Here is a 14,746-nt window from a genome sequence, read left to right on the forward strand (position 1 = left end):
ACTCTTTCCACATATTTAAAAGGACTGGAACATGAAAACACGGAGTGGTCCACGGAACTCCAGGAAATACGCTACCAGGCAGCATGGAGAAACATGCAGTGGGGCTCCATCTCTTCTGTCAAGTAAACAGACTTACTTCTTTGCTAGTTATTTTAGGTGAAAGGCAGTGGTTTCAGCTGCAAGCAAAAAGGCAACATGGGAATACAATTTCTGTGAAGCAAGTCACCTAATTGATCTTAATCATTTAACTGAAAAGCAGTCTTTTTCATGTAGATCTGTCTGGTTTGTATGCACATCACTTCTCATTTTCCTGGAAAGTTGTACACACTTGATTCTTCTCTTTGATTGTTCATAAATATAAACTGAAATTGTTCATTTTTGACTCTGATAGTAGAGTGTTTTCAGTACTTATGAGGGATAGATAGTTTTAAATGTTTAATTTATAAGCAAATAGGGAAAATACTGCTTGGTAAGCCACAAGAGGTTATTAAGATCAATGTTGATTGATAGCTACTCCCTTGTAAGAAGTAATTTCTTCCCTTGTGTAATGTGGGATGCCTGGCATTAGTTATTTCATATGACTGGGCAGGATATATTGTGAACTCTGCCCCTTCCTAGCACAGCTACATCATTGCACATTGAAGGTGAAATATGGAACAGATTCACTACATTTTAGCAAAAGCAGAAGTTAAGTGATGGGGTCTTCAGTAACTCCTTCTACATTAACTTCCAGTAATCAAGATAATGGAGGATTTTTCTCCTAAGACCCTCGGAGAGATGGGCCTGGAGACCGTACTCTTGGTGTATTTGTTCATTTCTCCTGCACTGTCTTAAGATCATTGTTTAGAAGCACCTGGAGGACTTGACAGACCTATCCTATTGAAGGGCATATGCCATGCCACAATCATACAGGTGGACTCTCTTTGTCCCTGGCTTAGGGTCTATATAAACCTCTCTGGTTAGAAATGTCCTAGGCAAATAGAATGTTCAGCTTTAGTACAGGAGCAGAAAAAACAATTTGTAAGATTAAAAGAGAGAGAAAGAGATAGTAGGAAAGAGGAAGGTCAAGCAGAAGAAAGAAAAAAGAATAAAAAAGACAAGTGAAAAAAACCAAGAGAAAATTAAATTGAACACTTAGGCTTTTTCAGCCTTCTAGTTTTCTTTGTTTTTTCCTTTAAAAAAAAAATTATAAATATGCATATATATAAAAATATATATACCTTTCAACATAATACTGGGAGAAATGTGGTATGATTAGATTTTTATCTTGCACTTGGTTTTGTGTTGTGTTTTTGATACAACCTTGAACATACTCCCCTTATTCCAAATATTTTAACAATTAGTGTTTTTAATTTGCTTTAAAATAACAACTTGAATTTATAAAATGCCAAATTAATTCAAAATTTGAAGGATTGCATGTTTTTTTTATCATGCAAAACATCAATCTATCCAACTGCAGAAAATGTGCTACTAAACGTGATAAAATTGACTTCTTTGTAGATAAATATAATTTCCTTTTATGCTATTTTTTGTTTTATGTTTAAGAAATGAGACAGGAAGACCAGGGTACCATGAATCATTGTATGATGCTCTTCAGTCTTTACGGGATAAGGAATTCTCTTCCTTCTATGACAATCTTAAAGATGCCAGGTACCTGTGTGCAAATGTTTTGCTGTGATAGATGTGGAGAGTGTGTGTGTTTGTAGTCACCAGTCACTATTAGGAGGTTTTATGGTCTTAAAGACTCATACATAGAATAAAATTACTGCTTCTGGACTGCAACTTCATTTCTATGTTTTTTAACTTAAATTTGTCCTTTTCAGAGATAAATTTTGTATACAAATGCATACATTTCCTGTAGTGTACATTGCTTAATTTGCAGTCCTCTTAAGTGGATTTGAATGTTGATTACTCTTCTTTACCTGAGCTATCACATAAGCTCTAGAGTTGATATTTGCTTACCATGTTTTCATTTACTGACAAATGTTATTTTTTGAATGTTGATGGTAATACAGAATCATTCCTAACTGAGTCGTTTTGCTGTTTAAATTCTGTTCACTACATGGAAATTATGTTAGGGATATATAGAATTACTTGTGGATAATAAAAAAAAAATAAATTTACTATTTCTGTGTTAAATCCATAGAGTGAATGAAGTGGAAGAGCTGTGCAGAGGAAGTCTTGAGTCTGTTTATTCATTATATCCAACTCTTTGCAGACTACAGCTAATTGGAGAGTTGGAAAATATAGGTCAGCTGTTCTCCAGGTATTTTTTTAATGTTGTTTTAATATTCCTTTCTCAGTTTTCAGGATTTTTGGTGGTCAAGTCTAGCACAAAAAGAAAATGACCCCAGAAAATTTTATTCATGAACATCCCAAACTTCATCTTAAAAATTATATGGATTCTGTCTTTACTGTGTGAAGGCACATGTGGATTCTCTTTGTTTCCAGACTGGATTTAATAATGATCTATTTTAACTTATTTTGTATTATGCCAATATTGTATTTTAAACAATTGTTTTCTTTCCTTTGTTTTGAGTTCCCTTGTATACTACAATCTAGCAGTCATATGTCCTAGTCTTTGTTTTACTAAAGTGACTGAATCATCCTCTTATAGTTACCTTTCAAAAAATGTTTTCTGTTTCCTTGATGATACCCATAAAGAAAGTGAAATATGTTACAGTTGGAATCACTTTCTTCATGGACCACTGTTACCATCAGTGTTCACCCTGAATTGCTAATACTGCTTTTTAATTGTAGGAAGGTATTTATCTCTGTAGTGCTATTTACATTGATTTTTTTCTGCTATAATTGTATTTGTTTGGTAGCTTATTGTCATCCCACAGACATTTAGCATGTTCAGGACCTTGTCAACCATTGCTGTTTGCAGTTAATGCATTACCTAAGAAAAGAATACATATAATGACAGCTACACAGCTACAATGTCATAGTTTGGAATTTATCCTTATATTAATCCATATACAACCTTTATAATTAAATAAGAACCTTGGTCTCTAATCTTTAAGTAGCCCTGTGTTTAAATGTGATTCCCTTTGCTGATGGACCTTTAACACAACAGTTTTTGATGCTTTATGAAGAATGTTTGCAGTGGAGTTATTCACCTTGCTCATGTTGATCTCTTGATCTTCGTGTTTGTTAAAACTGGAAGGCTGACAGTCTGTTCTCCATATGAATAATTGTAGGTTTTTATGGACTTGGTTTTGAACTATGAACTACCTCAGTAATTTACTTTTGTTACTCATCGTGCATTTCACTGAAATTTAGTGAGGATTTCTAACAGGTCTTTTTCTTTGCTGACAATTGCAGATCTGTTACTACTCAACAACTGAATGATACTTACTTGCAATGGCAGAGGCAGTCCCAGCTTCTCAAGGACAGTGACTTCCGTTTCCAGGAACCTATCCTGGCTCTGCGCACTGTCATTTTGGAGATCTTACTTGAAAAGGAGAATGAAAATACCAAAAGAGAGTGTATTAAAGACATCCTGACCAAACATCTTGTGGAGCTCTCGAGATTGGCAAGAACTGCTAAAAATACACAGGTAACAAATCCCAGGGAAGATCAGTGATGGATGTTTAGTTTATTAGTTTATAAAGTAACTTCATATTAGATATTAACTCTGTTCTACATTTATTCAATGAATCAATCAGTTGGAGACTTAAACAATTTAGAACTTATGAATTAATTGTATTTATGGGCATGTTTTCTGAATTTTATACTGTAAGCTACTGTATGAGGTAGGTAATATAAAAATGACATTTTTAGTGAAGAATGCTCTTACAGCCGTTTTAATTTATTTTGGTGCAGCTTTATATATCTAGCTTTCACTTACATCAGACTGTTGTCATGTTGCAGAGTAAAGCTGCAGAAATAACCCTATGACATCTGTGTATTTAGTGTTGTCTCAAAGCACGATTGCACTGTGGCCAGTACTTCTCTGTGAAGGACTTAAATGGGATTTGCAGTGTTGGTGGTTTCTGCAAGTGCATTTAAAGGTCCAGAGTCACTCTCGGCTTACTCTAGGTATTGCATCTGTAGTAGTAACTCAACAACACAGAGCAACAATATCCTTCAAGAAGCTCTGCAGAAAATAGTTCCAGCTAAATATATAACCTGGAAAGTTGTTTAACACTTTAAAATATGTGGAACTGTATTAAGCTGGCTTCTAAGTCTTTTCATGAATCATGATCAAATCAGTAGAATAGCTCGTTTTGATTGCATAAATTTGCAAGGTTTGTCAGAAGCAGAGTCCCAAATTTTCTGCTTAGGTCTAACTACCTGTCCTATGAGCTGAGTGATATTGCTGGTGCCTCCAGGATTGTTTGGGAAGATTTGATGTTCTTTAGGTTCTTTCCAACCAAACCCATTCTATGATGCTATGATTACTTCTTCAGGATATTTTTATCTCATGGCTGCTCAGCCACTAACACTGTGGTGAAATGTTGTGTAAGAGCCTCAACAAAATTTAATTTTTCTTTCACTTTAATTTTTGCTTACAGAAGAAAATTAAAATTGAGGTGCTATATTTTGGGAGGATTAGAAGGTGCTGAAAGATTGAGCCAGTGTGTTTCTGAAAAACTATCATTCTGGGCTCATCAGTGTTGCAGACCACGTGCAACCTTTGGTGCAGACTTCTGGGCCTTATCAGTTTTTCAGCCTGTGGCATGATAACCATTCCCTTTTGGCACACTAGTAGTTGACAACACTGAGTGTCTGGATGGAGGACAGTGCTTGAGGAAGCTCTCTTTGCAACACACTGCTTTTATTCCCTTTTGGTGCCACTACCACCCATGAGGGGAAGGAGGAGAGTGTCATATAGAATCTTCATCTTAGAGCAGCCTGGCCTAGTGTGAGGTGTCCCTGCTCGTAGCAGGGAGGTTGGAACCTGTTGGTCTTCAAGGTCTTTTCCACCCAAAACCATTCTATGATTACATGGACCACTAATTGAAGTACCCAAACTTACATTGTCATTTATAGGCATACTTACATTTTAATTCTTTACCTTGCTCACTTAAAAGTTTGCTTGATTGGGTTATTGTTTGAACAGTGTGTTAAAATATACATCACTCTCAATCTTTGATGTTGTTAAAAAGACAGTTTGCTTTTTGTACGATCATAGCAATATTAGATTACTAAGTAATGAGGATATTACTTTGCTAGTCATATGAGTGAAAAAATAGGCATACTAAAGACTTTGTGCCTGATGGTGTCACTTTTCTTATTTTTATGTGGTCTCTTTGCATGTAACAATAATTGCAAGGGTAACATTATAAATATTATTTCAGCAGGTACTGATTGAAGAATTTCTGTACTTTATACATCCAAGTAGTTTAAAATTTTAAACATTGATGTTTTATTTTGAGGTTTGTAAAGTTGAATTCCATAGTTTATTTTTGTTGCAAATCAGGATTTTCCAGTATATAGAAAAATAACTTCATCTCTTTCCTGCAAATAAATGCTTAGCATTGAACAGACAAAATGTGCTGCTCAGGTAGAGCAAATGAAAATGGAATTTAAAAACAACACTTGCCATTAAATACTTGTATTAGACTTAAAAGAATTGTCTATAATGTTTTTTCAATTTCAGCTCCCAGAAAAAGCTATGTTTCAGATTAAACAATACAATCCAATGGGATCTGGAGTTTCTGAATGGCAACTGGAAGAAGCTCAGGTTTTCTGGGCTAAAAAGGAAGAGAGTCTTGCACTGAATATTCTTAAAAGGATGATAAAAAAACTAGATGCAGATTGGTTTCAGGTATGTGTAATATAATGTATAAACTTATGGGAATTAAATTATTTAGGATCCTATTTCCACTTTATGAACTTTTCCCTTGGAAGAAAATTAAGAGGCTGTCTGCAACACTACTGTGTCTGTTTTGTACTTTAAAAATGTCTGAAAGTAAAAAAGTATATATTAGCAAAATTTGTCAGGGGTTTTCAAATCAAATCTGTAAGAGTGGCAAATGTTAGAATAATTATTCATCATTTTGCCTGAAGTGCCACCACTGTGAAATGGGTAGCTTTTTAAAATCAGAGATGATTTCCCTTGATAAAAAATTAACTAGTTTTAAACAAAACTGTTACATAGTGGTGTGCCATCTTGTTCTCCATCAGTACTTAAGAGACTAATAGCCAAGCAGGATCATTTAGGCATAGAATCATAGAATTATTTAGGTTGGAAAAGACCTTTATGGTAACCAAACCCAACTATTAACCTAGTGCTGCCACATCCACCACTAAACCATGTCCTTAAGCACCCCAGCTATATGTCTTTTGAATACCTTCTGGGATGGTGACTCCACCACTTCCTGTGGCAGCCTGTTCCAGTGCCTGACAACCCTTTCAGTAAAGAATTTTGTTCCTAATATCCGATCTAAATGTTGCCTGGTGGAGCCTGAGGCCATTTACTCTTGTCCTAGTGCGAGAAGAGACCAACCTCCACCTCACTACAACCTCCTTTCAGGTAGTAAGAGATAGCAAGGTCTCCCCTCAGCCTCCTTTTCTCTAGGCTAAACAACTCCAGTTCCCTCAGCTGCTTCTCGTAAGGCTTGTTTTCCAAACCCTTCACCAGCTTCTTTTCTCTTCTTGAGACATGCTCCAACACCTTAATGTCCTTCTTGTAGTGAGGGGCCCAAAACTGCATTTGGTTTGTGGTGTGGCCTCAGCAGTGCTGAGCAGAGGGGCATGATCACTTCCCTAGTCCTGCTGACCAATTCCTGATACATATTATGTTGGGAACTTTAACAGTGTACATGTTTCAGTTAGAAGAATAATAATAATGGTTTTACCTCTAGTTCTTATTGTGTATAAAAAGACCAATAAGGGAAGACACTAATAATACATTTTATGCTAAAGAAGCATACCTATATTGCAGACATAATGTGTGATTGCTCCATGAATCAGTTGATTAGGGCCTCCAAAAATGTAGTCATCCTCTCACCTGCCAGTGAGAGGATGCCCACATAAGGAGGTTTTGTGTTTTCACAGCCTATGATTTCCATCACTATTTCACAGCCAGAATTGCCATCATAATCAGGTGGTCTCTGATATGTGCCCTATACTGAAAGTATTTTAAAAACTTGTCCTGCTACACAGTTAAAGCTGAACTTTGTATCTGGAGGCAAGTCCTTTGGAAACCTGCTTCATCATCTTCTCAGAGCACTTTTAACCAAGTTTCCATGTACGAAGTCTGAAAAAGTTGTTCACATGTAGTTAGTTATTGCAGTTCCTGAATGTTTCCTATGGAGTATACTGTGATACTTCAGTCTAAATGAGGATGTTACAAAATACTATTTGGAAACATGCTATTAATTATTTTTTTTTGGTCACTGTTTCATCTGTTTTTCATTGTTCAAACTGTCAGGTATTTAAAAACATGCTCTCTTTTAGTCTAACATAGAATGTGAACATGGTTTAAGGCTATTGACTACTGTGGATATAGGTGGTAAATTCCTCTATAGAGACGTTATGAATAATAGGCCTGAGAGACTGAATTATATTCAGGGTATAAATGCTTTATAAATGGCCTGATATGTAAAAGGTGTTTTTATTTGATGCCTCATTCTTTTTTCTTTTTTTTTCCCAAAAATTACTTTATCCAAGGTTGAGAATGATCCTCATCTGAAATTGATGTATACAGAGTGTCTGAGGCTGTGTGGAACCTGGTTAGCAGAAACATGCTTGGAAAACCCTACAGTCATCATGCAGAAATACTTAGAAAAGGTGCATCCAGTCTTTGAAATGTGCAGTCTTTCAGATAATGCTATGCTAAAATATGGTGTTAAAATGTCAATTAAATTTTTCCATGCAGCCTTCTTGCTTCTGGATTAAAAATGTGGTTACTTTAAAAATTATTATAGTTTCACATAGTATTGTGTAGCACTGTAATCTTATAAAATATTAATAATAAGGGTTTGTAGAATTCACAGTGAAATTTCTGTGTAATATTGGTTTAGAAGTGCAGTGATTACAGCCACTAGTCTAGTTTCCCTTTCCTATCCCACTCCATCCCCATCCTTTTCTTCTTAGGACAGATCATGCACTTACGAGTGTGGACAATGATGGTAGTTGTAGCGTTCTCTTTCCAGGTGCTGGGAACTCTTCTTCTAGTGTTTCAAAGTACTGTAATTTTTAAAAAACTCTTAGTAGAAATTTTTTTATTAATGTTTTTTCACTCTGCATTTCTTTATTTAATAATATTTTGTGAAACTTTACATAACTGCCTTTCTGCGTTACTCTCTACATGCTTTCTTCACTCTGATGATTTGAATCAATGACTTTTACATATAATTTATTTTATTTTTGGCACTTATTGGACTGTCTTCTATTTTTTTCTCACCATCCTATGATACAAGATTTTAAAAGTATTGTAAAACTTCACACCTAGTTACTCTAAAAACTGGATAGCTGTAGGAGACTCCTGTCTGGTTATTAAAACTGTTTCAAACAGTTTCATACATCTTTTCCTCTGTTTGCACTGAAATGCTTCCTCAAATATTAAATTCATTTAGGAGAAAAATATTAAGCCTGGTAGGTTTTATTTTGTGTACATATGTATTCCATCATAGGCAACATTAAATAACCTGTTCAAGCACATGACTCAGCTTGATCAGGAGGGGTGTACAAGGCGACTTCCAACTTCAGCCATTCTGGTTTTCTGTGATAACAGAGTTCAGTCAAGTATTATGCACTGCTATTAGTCTAGTGATCAGTCTTACCAATATTTAAACTTCCCTTGTAGGCTGTGGAAATTGCTGCAAGCCACAGTGGAGACAACAGTGATGAGCTAAAGAAAGGCAAGATGAAGGCTTTCCTGTCATTGGCTCGTTTCTCAGATAGTCAGTACCAGCGGATTGAGAATTACATGAAGTCCTCAGAGTTTGAAAATAAGCAGGCCCTGCTGAAGAAGGCCAAGGAGGAGGTGGGGCTCATCAGGGAGCGTAAAGTTCAGACAAACAGGTGAGCATTCAAATGGAGAGGTGGTTACTGTGGAGCTATCAAAGGCTTCATCTTTCCTAATTCTTTGGCCAAATGTGTGGTGCTTGTTGCAAATAGATTGTGAACGGTGCCTGAACATGGTCTAGGAGAGTGCTAGATAGTGTGGGCCAAAACTAAGCCAAGGAGTGTTACAGCAGTTGAACGGTGTGGATGATCATGGACCAGAATTCACATTTATTCCCTGGATCTGTTCAGTTTATTTGACAAAGAAAAGGTTACAGAGTAAAAATGACTGAGCATGAGATTTTTCTCCTGTATATATTTGGTGGAAGAGTAGAATTCATCTTCATACAGAATTCCTACAGATTTAGTAAGAGCAGTTACAGGTGAGCAGAAAAAACTGGACTTCAGCTGCTGGAAATGGAAGTCTTTGCACAAATGATCTGTACTGGATGTTCACATTTATATGAATATTGGGATTAAATCATTACAAAGGAAAAAAGACACTGACTGAAAATTTATTGAGAGTGGTGGGTGTCTGTGGACATACACCAAAGGAATTGCTCCCACAGTTTGGTTGCTCAGTTGTTTATTTTACTGTGCTTGTACATGCAAAACAAGTTTAAAATGCCAAAATATAATTTTAAATTTTAGTAAGTAAGAGGAACTAGGGATGGACTTGCTGTAAGTTTGTTAAGAGATAATTTGTTGGTTAAAAATATTGTGTGTTCACACAGATACACAGTGAAGGTTCAGCGGGAACTTGAACTGGATGAATGTGCCATACGTGCCCTGACTGAGGATCGTAAGCGTTTCTTGTGTAAAGCAGTGGAGAACTATATCAGCTGTTTACTGAGTGGAGAAGAACATGATATGTGGATCTTCCGGCTCTGTTCCCTGTGGCTTGAAAATTCTGGAGTTGATAGAGTCAATGAAATGATGAAGGTATATGCTATTGCTTTTCCTATGCTCTCACATGAAGTGATCCATCTATCTTCTTCTTCTGTGTATCTAGAAGATGAATTAGAGTGCTGTGCAGTGTGCTCTCCTGCAGGTCTCCCCAGCCTTCCCCACAAAACTTGCTCTTTTCAGTCATTATTGACCATCAGTTTTAATCAGTGATACCTGTAATTCTCAATGCATTTTAATTTAACTTAATTTAGCATTTTAATTTGACAAGTCTCTATGATTAAGCATATCTTATGATCTTCCACTGTTGTCACTTTGTTCTTTACATACTTTGGATACTACCCATCTGCAACATCCTTTAGTACATTATTCTAGTTTATATAATACATATTTTTAGGTGAAAGGATATGCTTTTAGATTGTCTGCATAACTCAGTAGTCAGGTACCAGTAAAGTTCTCATTCTAAGGCTGGTTGTATCATTTTTAGAATCACGCAGGAAATGTGTTAATTCTTACCTGAGTAATCTGTTTATAACAGAACTGCGTAATTTAATAATTCGCTATGTGTTATAATAACCTTTGAAAAATGGAAACTGTTCCTTTACTTACATTTTTAACACACAACTCTTTCTTGCCTTAAGCTAGATTGAATTTTCTTTTCCAGTTAGGATTGTCTGTTTCCACAAAGAATTTAGAAATTAATTCTGAATCAATCTAAGCTGTGCTCTAATAGAGTAGAAAATAGTTTTCATGTGAAGGACTTGTAGCATTCAGGAAACATGAACCAAGAGGATGTGACACTCACTGGTTTGCCATTTGGTCACACAGCAATGATTACTCTCAGTTTAAAAAAAAAAAAAAGGCAAAACCGAAATTGCCTAGCCCTTACCTGGTGTTCATTACACCTTACCTCGTTATGATTACAGTTTTCTCTTGTATTTAGCACAGCTTTCTAACTTGAGTTTTCTCCCCTACAGAAAAATGCAGAGAAAATCCCTTCATACAAGTTTTTGCCTCTGATGTACCAGCTGGCTGCTCGGATGGGAACCAAGATGATGGGTGGTTTAGGTTTTCATCAAGTTCTGAATAATGTAATTTATGCTTCTTGTATCTGAAGATATGTTGATTGGCTTTGTAGTGCATACACCTTAATAGTGTGTCTTCCTTTGAGCTAGCCCTTACCTGGTGTTCATTACACCTTACCTCGTTATGATTACAGTTTTCTCTTGTATTTAGCACAGCTTTCTAACTTGAGTTTTCTCCCCTACAGAAAAATGCAGAGAAAATCCCTTCATACAAGTTTTTGCCTCTGATGTACCAGCTGGCTGCTCGGATGGGAACCAAGATGATGGGTGGTTTAGGTTTTCATCAAGTTCTGAATAATGTAATTTATGCTTCTTGTATCTGAAGATATGTTGATTGGCTTTGTAGTGCATACACCTTAATAGTGTGTCTTCCTTTGAGCAGTTATTGCTAAATGAGTTACATGGGTGATACAGGTCTAGTAAAAATGAATTACGCAGAATTAGTATAGTGGGGAAAAGGTTAAGAGGACTGAGGACCTTCTTCCTTGCTACCTGTTTGATTTTCTTGTTTTATAAGAATAGTCTTAAACATATATAGTAATATACTTTGAATGTATTTTAGTTGTAGAACTACTGTTTTAAGTATTACTTTTTATTTCTTATGAGGAACGTTAGAAGTTCAAAACAATTAAGAATGTTAATTAAGTAGGTTTTCTTTCTTTACAGTTTTCAGTAATGGGATCTTTTTGTTTTTCTCAACAGCTAATGTCTAGAATTTCACTGGATCATCCACATCATACTTTGTTTATAATATTCGCTTTGGCAAATGCTAACAAAGATGAACTCCTCACAAAACCAGATGCAATAAGAAGAAATAAGTTAATTAAAAATGCACCAAAAGAAATCTCCCAGCTTGATGTGGTGACTACAAATAATTCTGTTCTATTAATCAAATTCAGTCCTTTCATTTTGTTAAAAAATGGGGAAAAAATGTCAAAGGGGTATTACAGTGTAGAGCTCATCATGTATTTGTTATGGGGTTAAACAAAACATGGTTAATATTCCCTGCAAGAAATAGCCCCAGTTATTGTGAAGACTTTTGTGATGCATGACCTTGATGTGTGGTTCTGTAAAAATCATTTTAGATGCAACAAAGACTTGAGTTGGTTTATTGTTTAAAGTGCATATTGTAGTGAGTATTTTTTACTGTTATCTAAGTATTTAACCTTATGCAGTATATCCTTTGTTCCTTTATATGAACTTTATATGGTAAAAGCCTACTTGTTGTAGGGAGTTTGACTAGATTACCTTTATAGGTCCCTTCTGACCCAATCATATCACAAAGGGCTGTCCATTATTACTGTTTTCATAGGATGTACCTCAATTGTACTTCTTTGCATGTTATGCTGCATCTTTAATCTTAAAAGGTATAGTTTGCAAGATCTGATATTTGTATTCTGTTGGGGTTTTTTAGGACAGAATGAAGGCTGCTAACAATATAATCAATATTGTTAGAAAAAGAAGAGCTCCTATGGTTAGAGACATTGAAGCACTCTGTGATGCTTACATCACATTAGCAAATGTAGATGCTACTCCATGGAAATCTCAAAGAAGTAAGTATTGGAAAAAATACTTTTGGTTTTAATAGTAAAAGTTTATTTTATCGGATTCAAATGTGTATTCCTAAATACTGGTATTTAGTTAAAGGAGATACTGTGTGCTAGCACTGCCTCTTATTTTTTATAAATGTAGAACTTAGTCTAGACTGAAAATCATAATTACTTGCACTGTGAGGTTCAGACTTTCTGAGTATGAAACTCCAGAAAACTCCAGTTGTCCTGTGGTCATCACAATCAGCTTGACATAAGTATGCAGTGAGGTTTTGGGTCCCAAAAGCCATGTACACTGTTTTTTTCTGAACTTCAGTGTATGTTTAGAGTTCTGAATTTAAAAAACATTAATTTCTTTCAATTACAGAAGGAATAAGTATTCCAGATGACCAGCCTATTATTAAACTGAAGAACTTGGAGGATGTTGTTGTTCCTACCATGGAGATTAAGGTGACTGAAGTTGAAATAAATATATGCTATAATATAAAATTATAAAATCAACATTTTTATAATGGCAGTCAGGGCATATGTCTCTTCATAGAACTCCCATGTTTTTTACAGGTCAGCCTCCCAGGGATACTTCCCTGTCAGGTGGGAGATGCGGGGTGAGATGGTTTAGAAGATGGTTTAGAAGACCGTCTTACATTTGCTGGATAGTGGCTTATTTTATGAGGATGGCTTTGCCACTGTTACCACTGTCTTTCATTATCAAAAGGAGTGATGAGCTACCTAAATCACAGAGAGGATTTGGGAATCTGAATCTCCCTCAGAGTCCAGGAAGGTGGGAGGATTAATAAATGTGTCTCCTGCTGTTCCTAAATGGCCAGCCTATGTGTTTCTACCATTCAGTAATGGCAAATGATCCATTCCCAGTTAGCATAAGTGGTTGCTTGGATGGGTGCATAGGAATTAATTTTTAAATGCCACACCACTACCTAGGAATCTTACACTCAGGCGTGTAGAGTGGCTTTTTGGGCCAGCCAATTAAATATTAAATGCTATGAAACCAAACTTCCCTGTGTTGAAGTCCCTCAGGCTATTTCTATAAAGCTAAATAAAACAATCCAAGGGACTGTTGTATGCTTGTTGTATACTTTCTTCTTCTCCAGCACAAACTGTCTGAAATAGTTGGAGATATAAACAGCTGAAGCAGTATTTTCTTACAGCTGAGTAGGGTTGCTTTGTGGCATGAGAATATGGAGGGTGGCTGAAGAGACAGATACTGTAGATTGGGTCCATTTGCAGCCTAGTGTAAGCCTAGTGCCCCTCAACTGTATATTAATGTTTTCTTGGGAGAATGCTAGTTGGGACAGGCTGAAATTGTGTCAGAGCTTGTTCAGTGGAAGTCTGCAGCACCACATCCGCTCTACCAGTGAGGTGAACTAGGAGGAGTCAAACTCACTCATTTGCTCAGTGTGCTTTGTAGCTAATAACACCCATGTACTATCCTTGTAGATGATGGAATGCTCCTGTTAACATTTAGCATATAGTCTGCTAACAAGGTTTGTGAACAACTCATTACCACTTTCTCTGAGTGAAATGGAGATAATATTTACATTGATTTTAAACTAATTTATAATTTCAGGTGGATCCCACAGGACAATATGAAAATTTGGTGACAATAAGGTCTTTTAAGCCAGAATTTCGCTTAGCAGGTGGCCTGAATCTGCCTAAAATAATAGATTGTGTAGGATCAGATGGTAAAGAAAGGAGGCAGCTGGTTAAGGTAGGTTCTGTCAGTTGTAAAGACATATCAGAGAATTAGCATGTTGGAATTTTATTTAAGTTCTCTTGTCAGTTTTCAGATGTATCACTTCTGTACCACAAGCAGACTTTTCACAGTTAAGTGTCAGTTTTTGCAGTTCAGGAATGCTTTAATAAAGGAAATTACCAAGTAGTAATAAGTAACATATTATTATTAATAATAATAATGGAATAAGTAATAATATTAAATAAATTTATAATTGTTTTCCAATAACTCATGTAACATACAGTATTGAGAGCTACAAGACCTGTGACTCCCATGGTCATGTCTCAACTAGTGACCTGAAATGTCCAGCAGATAAAAGCCATCAACATTTTGTGTTAAGTACCTCCTTTTTGCTTTCTTCACCATATAAAAAGAATTACAGTTCAGAGACAATAAAAAACATGCACATAGAAGCACAAATCTCTAAAACAAAATCTTTTTCTCTTTAAACTCTCTTGATTTCAGTCTGTCTTTGAATGTAAACATTAAAAAAC

At 35.8% G+C, this 14,746-nt stretch overlaps 1 protein-coding gene across 1 annotated transcript in view; it reads left to right on the plus strand.

The window, feature by feature from the left end:
- ATM (ATM serine/threonine kinase) overlaps positions 1-14,746 on the plus strand; it is a 59,778-nt gene that overhangs the window by 38,428 nt on the left and 6,604 nt on the right. Inside the window, exons 45-57 of the mRNA XM_009999394.1 lie at positions 1-122; positions 1,546-1,650; positions 2,147-2,266; positions 3,328-3,562; positions 5,609-5,776; positions 7,630-7,743; positions 8,762-8,979; positions 9,696-9,903; positions 10,845-10,958; positions 11,655-11,813; positions 12,367-12,505; positions 12,870-12,952; positions 14,088-14,228. Of these exons, the coding sequence (XP_009997696.1) occupies positions 1-122; positions 1,546-1,650; positions 2,147-2,266; positions 3,328-3,562; positions 5,609-5,776; positions 7,630-7,743; positions 8,762-8,979; positions 9,696-9,903; positions 10,845-10,958; positions 11,655-11,813; positions 12,367-12,505; positions 12,870-12,952; positions 14,088-14,228 (1,926 nt within the window). The remainder of the gene's footprint in view (positions 123-1,545; positions 1,651-2,146; positions 2,267-3,327; positions 3,563-5,608; positions 5,777-7,629; positions 7,744-8,761; positions 8,980-9,695; positions 9,904-10,844; positions 10,959-11,654; positions 11,814-12,366; positions 12,506-12,869; positions 12,953-14,087; positions 14,229-14,746) is intronic.

This window comes from Chaetura pelagica, unplaced genomic scaffold, assembly GCF_000747805.2.
Source record: "Chaetura pelagica isolate M959 unplaced genomic scaffold, ChaPel_1.0 scaffold85, whole genome shotgun sequence".
Classification (NCBI taxonomy): Eukaryota; Metazoa; Chordata; class Aves; order Apodiformes; family Apodidae; genus Chaetura; species Chaetura pelagica.